The following is a 9,717-nucleotide window of genomic DNA, read 5'->3' as shown; positions in this document are numbered from 1 at the left end:
TTTCTTTCCCCCACAGATGCTGTGATTCGAAGACCTCCTTTTTTTGCGGGAACAAATGGGCTGAGAAGATGAAGGAAATCATGCTGTTCTTGTGGGCTGCTTACTGCAAGCCTACTCCAGGCTGCTGGAGAGAGCTGCTGGTCCTCTTTCTGTCATGTTCAAGTATATGCGCAATCACCAGTGGCCTACTCCACAACTGGATGTCTTCGTCCCTGAAGTACGCAGTAGTTGTGTGCAGTACGATAACCTGCCTGTTCGCGGGCACCATGTTCCTCCTTCTCTTCCTGGTGCATCCCGTGCGCTGCGTGTTCACCATCGCGATCCCCACGCTGGGCACGAAGCAAGGCCGCGATCTGCTACTTTCTACCTGCTTCATGCTTGTGGCCATCAACATCATCCCCAATATTATGGACAATATCAAGATGATTCTCCAAATGCTCGAGTGCATCGCCCTGACCTCGACCGAAAGCCTTGTGAACTCGACTAACATTGTGAGGGAGATTAAGGATGTGCTGGATGTAGATTTAATCACGGTCGTAGATAAAATCGCAGAGAGCAAGGTTGCTACGTCAAAAGCTAAATGGAATTTTAATTCGGACATCAATCAGTCAGCAATCAAGACCCATCTACAAACTGTTGGCAAAGAAATCCAAGGCAACTTTTTTACAATTCAGACCATACTCAGCGAGATCACTCTGAACACCAACAGAGCACTTGCTGGCTTCGTTTTCTTTTACCTGATTATAAGGTCAGCTTCGTATCTCAAGGGCTACCTGACGAATTTGCAGTTTGACAACATGTACCTAACGAGCAGACTGGCCCAGCGGCTACAGATGAGCAAGGGGGAGCCCATACTGTGCCGGACCGCCAGTAAAAAGCTTATCAGATCCACAGGGTTGAAAATGTCCTCCGATGAAATCGCCAGATGTGTGAAGCAAATGGTGATCAGCACAGCGTACTTAACCCTGTCTGCAATCGTCATAACAATAGATTTTGTTGTCTTCAGCCTCACCTTACAGGTCCTGCATTTAACCGGTGATATTCCGCCTGTACCGATCACCGTGGGATTTACATACAAAGTAAACGTGACTTTACTATATATTTATTTTTTGGTTCTGTTTCTCGCCCGGAGACCAGATTAGACTCTGGTTGACATTCAGGTTAATAAGGCCATGAAAAAAAGCAAGCATAATACTCGGGTGCATTTCCAGAGGGATAGAATTGAAAAGCAGAGAAGTTATGTTAAACTTATATTGAACCTTGGTTCGACCACACTTGCACAGTTCTGGTCTCTATATTACAAAAAGGATATAGAGGCACTGGAGAAGATGCAAAAAAGATTTACTAGAAATGATACCAGAACTGAGAGGTTATACCTGTCAGGATTGAACAGGCCGGAGCTCCTTTCTCTAGAAAAAGAGAAGGCTGAGGCGTGACCTGATAGAGGTCTTTAAGATTATGAAAGGGTTCAATAGAGTAGACGTAGAGAAGATGTTTCCACTTGTGGGGAGACCAGAACTAAGGGCGATAAATATAAGAGAGTCACTAATAAAGCCAATGGGGAATTCAGGAGAAACTTCTTTACCCAGAGAGTGGTGAGAATGTGGAATTCACTACCACAAGGAGAAGTTGAGATAACTAGTATCGATGCATTTCATCATCATAATTTAAGAGGAAGCTAGATAAACACATGAGTGAGAAAGGAAATTGATGATTTCCGAGTTTGTTAGTTCTAATGAAATTGTAAATAAGTTCTAAAAGAACACATTTATGATCTTGCTAGATATGCTGACTAGAGAAAATGTTCACAAGTGCAGTTACCATAGTTTACACGCGTTAATCACGCAAAATTCTTACCATTCCCCAAATTTTTATTTGGTAAATTATATTTCCTTTGTTTCCTCAGGTCCCTCCCATGCCCAAATTGAGATGATGGGCAGATAACATTTTCACAAGGGCTCTCTGCTTCTGCTGTGCTAGGAATATGTGTGAAGTTAAAAGGGATTACTTTAACTGTACAATTTTTACCTGAGGAAAAAGTGCGTTTGCCCTCTGCAACTCTGGGATGATTTACTATTCTTGTTTCTTGTTGTGCTGCATCCTGGCACTATCAGCTTGCCTCACTGTGTCACCTTTTTATTTAGCTTCTGCTCCAAGCAATACTTAAAAAGAAAAGGAAGAAACATAGAAAATAGGTGCAGGAGTAGACCAGTCAGCCCTTCGAGCCTGCACCGCCATTCAATAAGATGATGGCTGATCATCACCTCAGTACCCCTTTCCTGCTAGTGTAGTCGCTGTTGTAATGTAGGAAACGCAGCAGCCAATTTGCGCACAGCAAGCTCCCACCAACAGCGATGTTTTTGCGGCGACGGTACAGCACTGCGCCCGCAATCTCCTTCTGCTTGAGTGCCGGGCTGATCGAGTGGGATCGCAGCTGCCGTTGTGGAGAAGGTATGTTTTTTTTCTTTGCAGAGCCTGCAGCGATGGCCTTTCCCTTTAAGGGAGGGACGGAGCCTCTCCACACGGTAGCGCTGCAACGCCCAGTGCGTAACGCTGCTCCACTCACTGCCTCGCCTACTGCCCATTGCGCTCCGGGAAGGAAGTGGAGCTCAACGCCGAATTTATTATAACTTTGAAACCGTTAGCACCTGCGCTAATTTATCAAACTTTTGAAAGTTAGTGCCCTAAACGGGGCACTCCCAAATTTCTCCCCCTATCCCGCTCTCTGCATTTCAAAATTTTTTAACCATTTCAAATGCCTCCCACCACTAATAACAATCTCTCTCTCTCATTAAACTCCCTCTCAGCTTGATACTATAACCAGCATACTAGGCGCTTGAAGTAATATGCTGCTATGTTGTCAAAACGGAAGAGGGTCGTTGGACATATAGAGGAGTAACACTGGCAAACTATATCAAATAATAAAGCTTTTAAAGATTGGAACTGAAAGGAAATGAGGATCTGTTTAGAAATAGAGGCCCCAAGTTTCCACATGATTTGCTCCTGATTTTTAGGAGCAACTGGTGGAGAACGGAGTATCTTAGAAATCGGAATTCTCCACATTTAAGTTTTCTGCAGTTCCAGTCAGGTAGAACAGTTTCACTTTTGAACAGAATTTTTTTTTCAAAAGGGGGCATGTCCGGCCACTGACGCCTGATTTCAAAGTTTCCACAGTGAAAACGTACTCCAAACTAACTTAGAATGGAGCAAGTGAAGATTTTTGTAGGCTTGAAAAAACCTTGTCTACACATTAAAAAATCAGGCGCAGGTTACAAATTAGGCGTCGGGAACGAGGTGGGGGGGAAGGGAAGTCATTAAATTCTACAATAAATCCTTAGTTATACTTATACAAATATTGTACAAATAAATCCAACCTGAATAAAAATTTATAAGCAAAGAAAAGATTAAATAAACCATGTTCCTACCTGTGTGAAAGTGCTTCGGGCAGGCCTTTCAGGCAGCGGTTTGCCGTCAGGACCGACCGACGGCGGGGGGAGGGAGAAAGCTGCAGGAAGCCTCAGCACTTGAGGCAGCCGTTCCCGACGGCAGGGGGGGAGGGAGGCAGGGAGAAAGCTGCAGGAAGCCTCAGCACTTGAGGCAGCCGTTCCCGACGGCAGGGGGGGAGGGAGGCAGGGAGAAAGCTGCAGGAAGCCTCAGTGCTTGAGGCAGCCATTTGCCGTCGGGCCTGACGGACGGCAGGGGGAGAAAGCTGCAAGAAGCCTCAGTGCTGATCATGGAAGGGCAATGTGGTTTTATTAAAAAATGTTAAAAATTGAACAGCTACAAAGAATTTGAATAGTCTCAAACAAGTGCACGTGTCCCGTTTATCACAGTCTATCTTTAATTACAGAATGCACTCCCTCACCCTCACACACAGAAATATCAAGAAAATTAAAATGCAAGCCTTTGCAAGGGTTCAAAAAACAAATTTTTACTTTTTCTGCAGCACTTTTTAAAATGGCCGAGTGCCAATGTTTCCTTCACACTGCGCGTGCGCGAACGCTCCAATGCGCACGCGCAGGGTTGCCGGCACCAAAAAAACTCATTTAAATTGTACCCGCCCCCTCCTACTTACAAAATCGGCGCGAGTGGTAGGCTCCGCCCCCTGTGCGCCGCGCCAAGCAGACATCGAGCTGCAAAGCGCTCGAGAATAGCCCGTTTTTTTTCAGGCGCCGTTTTCGGCGCGAAAAATGGGCGCCCAGCTCGGAGGGGCGCCTGTTTTGCCGCGTGTGGAAACTTGGGGCCAGAAATTCTGACAAGTGTAATGTTATTCCAGTAAATTATGTATTTAATTAATTTAATACATATCATTACAAACAAGTAATCTTTCTCAAGGAAATGAGTAACATCGATTCAAGTCTTGATCACTCTTTATCACTGTGATCATTGAAGCACTTTACAGCCAATGAAGTACGTTTGAAGTATAGTCACTGTTGTAATGTAGGAAATGCAGCAGCCAATTTGCACCCAGCAAGCTCCCCACAAACAGCAATGTAATGATGACCAGATAATCTGTTTTTGAGATGTTGATTGAGGGCTAAATATCATCATCATAGGCAGTCCCTGGAAGCGAGGATGACTTGCTTCCACGCCAAAAAGGGATGAGTTCACAGGTGTTTCAATGAAGGACCGAATATTCCAGATCCCGAACTACATTGTGAAGGAAGGAAGATGCCTGTGCTTGGATTTTTTTTAACGTGTGGTGGCTGTTGCACACCAGCCACCACATGAGCTTGACAGAGCTAGGTCTTGGTCCAGTGGTGAGGATTACCCAAGACTAACTGGAGACCAGCTCTGCTGCACAGACCGAGCGCGCACATATATTGCAGTGTGGGCTGGCCCGTGCTGCCCCTGGGCCTTCGCCTCCTCTGGGCCCCAGATTCACGCCTCTCCTGGGCCCCGGTCACTTCCCTCTACAGACTCTTGCCGCTCCTTCGTCCCTCCTGCTGTGCCTGCCCGCACTGCAATCAGCGACCTGGCTTCGTAGCCATCGCCCTCCTGCAGCAGCACGCGCTGCTCCCTGCAGTGGTATACCGCCTAACGCTGCTCCCTCCAATGGCCCCGGCCTGCTGATGGTCTTGCAGGCCAGGACCATGCCGATTTCCGGGCCCAGCCACCGCACGCTGCTCTCTCCAATGGCCATCAGTAGGCCGGGGCCATTGGAGGGATAAATATAGGACATGGAGATAACTCCCCTGCTCTTCTTCGAAATAGTGCCTTGGGATTTTTTACATCCCTCTGAGAGAGCACTTGGTTTAACATCTCATCTGAAAGACTGCACCACTGACATGGTTAATTCCATTGCCTGCCATGAAGTCCTGGAATTCAGTGCTTGTGAAGCACGAGCCATTGTCGCTGACCAAGATGTCCGGTAGACCGTGGGCGGCGAACATTGCCCGTAGACTTTCTACCGTGGCAGAGGATGTGCTTGAATTTAAAATGTCACACTCGATCCATTTGGAGTAGGCGTCTACTACAACCAAAAACATTTTCCCCATGAAAGGACCTGCGTAGTCCACATGGATGCATGACCAAGGCTTGGCGGGCCATGGCCAGGGGCTAAGGGGGACTTCCTTGGGCGCATTGCCCAGCTGGGCACACGTGTTGCACCTGCAAACACAAAGTTCCAGATCTGCGTCTATCCCTGGCCACCAAACGTGTGACCTGGAAATTGCCTTCATCGTGACAATGCCCAGGTGCCCATTGTGGAGTTCTCTGATGAACACCTCTCTGCCCCTCTGGGGCATGACTACGCGGTTTCCCCACAGTAGGCAATCAGCCTGAATCGAGAGTTCATCCTTGCGCCTGTGAAATGGTTTAAATTTCTCAGGGCATGCCCTGTACGTGGCTGCCCAGTCCCCATTCAGGACACATTTCTTGACTAGAGACAATAGCGGGTCTCTATTTGTCCAGACTTTAATCTGACGGGCTGTCACGGGTGAGCCTTCGCTTCCGAACGCTTCAACAGCCATGACCATCTCAGCAGCATGCTCGGTAGCCCCCTCAGTAGTGGCTAGTGGGAGCCTGCTGAGTGCATCGGCGCAGTTTTCGGTGCCCGGTCTGTGCCGAATTGTGTAGTCATAGGCGGCTAACGTGAGTGCCCACCTCTGTATGCGGGCCGATGCATTTGCATTTATGGCCTTGTTGTCGGCCAAAAGGGACGTTAGGGGTTTGTGATCTGTCTCCAGCTCAAATTTCCTGCCAAACAGGTATTGGTGCATTTTCTTTACCGCATATACACATGCGAGCGCCTCCTTTTCTACCATCCCGTAGCCCCTTTCTGCCTGGGATAGACTTCTGGAGGCATAAGCTACCGGCTGTAACTGACCCTTGGCATTGACATGCTGCAACACACACCCGACACCATAGGACGACGCATCGCACGTTAACACAAGTTTCTTACATGGGTCATATAGCGTTAACAGATTGTTGGAACATAACAAATTGCGTGCTCTATTAAAAGCCCTTTCCTGGCTGTCCCCCCAGACCCATTCGTGACCTTTGCGTAGGAGCACTTGTCGCGGCTCTAGCAGCGTGCTCAATTTGGGAAGAAAGTTACCAAAATAGTTCAGGAGCCCCAGGAACGAACGCAGCTCCGTCGTGTTACGGGGTCTGGGTGCTCTCTGGATCGCTTCCATCTTGGATGCAGTGGAGCTGATCCCGTCTGCTGCTACTCTCATCCCCAGGAATTCTACCTCTGGAGCTAGGAAGACACACTTCACCTTTTTCAGTCACAGCCCGACCCGGTCCAGTCTGCATAGCACCTCCTCCAGGTTGTGGAGGTGTTCTTCAGTATCGTAACCCGTAATGAGGATGTCATCCTGAAAAATAACCGTCCCTGGAATCGACTTGAGGAGGCTTTCCATATCTCGTTGGAAGATCGCGGCGGCCGAGCGAATCCCGAACGGACATCTGTTGTACTCAAACAACCCCTTGTGTGTCGTGATGGTAGTCAGCTTCTTCGACTCACTCGCCAGCTCCTGGGTCATGTAAGCTGAGGTCAGGTCCAATTTTGAAAAAAGTTTGCCACCGGATAGCGTCGCAAAGAGGTCCTCCGCTCTCAGTAGCGGGTACTGGTTTTGGAGTGACACCCGATTGATGGTGGCCTTGTAATCGCCACATATCCTGACCGACCCATCCGCCTTAAGCACCGGCATAATCGGCGATAATTTTGGCCTCCTGGCCTTGGACACCCACAACTTTTCGAACTGTTTGATACCCATCAGGGACTGGCTGGCCCCCGTGTCTAGCTCCATTGATACTGGGATGCCATTGAGGAGCACTTTCATCATTATCGGTGGTGTCCTGGTGTATGAACTGTATACGTGCTCCACATGAACTCGCTGAACTTCAGCTTCCAGCGATTTCCCCCAGTGTTCATTTCTGCAATTTCTGCATGTATTTTGCTCACCTCTGCAAACTCTGGCTGAGTGTGTGCCTCCACACCTCCAGCATGTTTGAAACAAAAGGTCCCTTGCCAGTCGATCGTCCCTGACTGCCCCTGTCCTTGAGTGCGCCATTAACAGGTGTTGATGGCCCCATTACTGGCCGCATTGTCCCTTGCAATGGCGTGAATCGCCGTTCAACTTGCCATTGTCTCTGTCGAACTCCCCCTCTGGGTTCGACTACATGTTGGGGCATGCCCGACTGCCCTTGTCTGCCTGGAGAACTGTGTGCTGTTTTAACAATGTTGAATCTCTGTCCCAACCATTCCTTAACACAGTACCTCTCGTCTGTTCTGCTAGTGGTCATTCTCGCGTGGTTTAATTCCCAGTTTCTTGTCGCCATTGATACGTCCTTACTATACAGTATAAATGCACACGAGGCCCATGCTTGAGAGAAGGTCAGTCTGTGACCTGTCCTTTATTTCATAGCACTCAAGTGCTGGAAGTGGGCAGAGCTTCCCCTTTTATATCTGAAGGTCTAGGTTAGGAGTGTCTCCCACAAGTTCACCACCTAGTGGTCAGTGTTCTCACAGTGTACAACTTAGGTCAGATTATACATAGGTTACAATGCTGGTTGAATACATGACATCTGGGAAGCCAGACTGACCACAATATATTATACTGCTAGCCATCAAATAAGACTACTGAATCATATAAAGCTTGCATGGTGGGTATTTACAGTCAGTGGGATTGTTAAATCATTAATATAATTAATCCTTCCCTATCACTATAATATAATGTAACAATTGCAACACGCTATCTTGGGAAAGAGATCACCTTGAAATATTCTTTGTAGTTTATCTAGTTTCTGTATAGTTGATGCTCTTATTTATGACAGGACTTTAAACATGAATTGGTCTTTTTCAGGTAGATATGGTGTTTTTGATAGCTGACATTTTTAAAGTAATCCCCGAGAGACAAAACCTACTAACACGGGAAGTTGATTTCCACTGGAAGTTCATCTTTGTGTCCGATCATTGCATGTTCCAGCCGTCTCCCCCAAACATCAAAATCATCTATGTGGTCAGCCTGCTGTACTTTATTGCTTATGTAACAGTGTTTTTGGAAACCTATGCCTTGCGTGTACGAAGGAAAATTTCCTCAACCTTCTTTGAGCAACGGGAGGATGAAAGGATCAACTATCTCCACCAAAAGATGCTGCAAGATTCAGAAGATCAATTCGCAAACAAGATGGCCATTTTCACTGTGTCAGAACAGTGCAATGTGACCTTTGAAAGTCACTGCAACATGTGACTCTGATCTACTGGCTTGGCTTTTTGGGATACATATTAAAACATCAGAGGAGTAGAAATAACATTTTAAAAATTTGGCGTGAATATTGACGCAGCCGCCAGGCCAATGTCGCGGCATGTTTGATGTCACTCAAGCCCGGCCCCAGTGTTAGTGCACTATTCATTGCAGTAAGAGTACATCATATAATCATAGAATCATAGAATGGTTACAGCACAGAAAAAGGCCATTTGGCCCGTCGAGCCAACTCTCTGCTAGTCCCACTCCCCCGCCCTTTCCCCGTAGCCCTGCAAATATCTTTCCTTCAGATACTTATCCACTTCCTTTTTGAAAGCCACATTTGAGTCTGCCTCCACCACCCTTTCAGGCAGTGCATTCCAGATCCTAACCACTCACTGCATAAAAAAGTTTTTTCTTATGTCACCTTTGATTCTTTTGCCAATCACCTTAAATCTGTGTCCTCTGATTCTCGACCCTCCTGCCAATGGGAACGGTTTCTCTCTATCTACTCTGTCCAGACCCCTCATAATATTGAACACCTCTATCAAATCTCCTCTCAATCTTCTCTGCTCTAAGGAGAACAACCGCATCTTTTCCAGTCTATCCACGTAACTGAAGTCCCTCATGCCTGGAATCATTTTCATAAATCTTTTCTGTACCCTCTCTAAGGCCTTCACATCCTTCCTAAAGTATGGTGCCCAGAATTGGACACAGTACTCCAGTTGGGGCCAAACCAGTGTTTTATACAGGTTCATCATAATTTCCAAACTTTTGTACTTTATACCAATGTACTCTGCATCAATGTGGAACATCCCACAGAATTGGAATGGGACAGCCCCAGAGTTGGACCCCTTGTACAGTCACACACGGTTCTGTTCACAACATCAAATTACACATTCCAGGCAAAATGTTGGGTGATTATTGTCCTTCCACTTTCAGGAGATTCAATCACAAATCTTGATAATTACATTGGTTGGTGTCACTTAAGAGAGCCACTAAACTTAACACAGACTCATCTATC

The 9,717-nt window shown here is 46.9% G+C and overlaps 1 protein-coding gene across 1 annotated transcript in view; it reads left to right on the top strand.

Moving 5' to 3' along the window:
• ocstamp (osteoclast stimulatory transmembrane protein) overlaps nt 1-8,699 on the top strand; it is a 49,988-nt gene extending 41,289 nt beyond the window's left edge. The window contains exons 3-5 of the mRNA XM_070894894.1: nt 17-1,112; nt 6,704-6,730; nt 8,361-8,699. Coding sequence (XP_070750995.1) covers nt 17-1,112; nt 6,704-6,730; nt 8,361-8,699 — 1,462 coding nt within the window. The remainder of the gene's footprint in view (nt 1-16; nt 1,113-6,703; nt 6,731-8,360) is intronic.
• Nucleotides 8,700-9,717: the final 1,018 nt, after the last annotated feature.

The sequence above is a fragment of the Pristiophorus japonicus genome, chromosome 12, assembly GCF_044704955.1.
Source record: "Pristiophorus japonicus isolate sPriJap1 chromosome 12, sPriJap1.hap1, whole genome shotgun sequence".
NCBI lineage: Eukaryota > Metazoa > Chordata > Chondrichthyes > Pristiophoridae > Pristiophorus > Pristiophorus japonicus.
The sequence above is the reverse complement of the archived record's forward strand: the minus strand, read 5'-3'. Positions and strand labels throughout refer to the sequence as shown.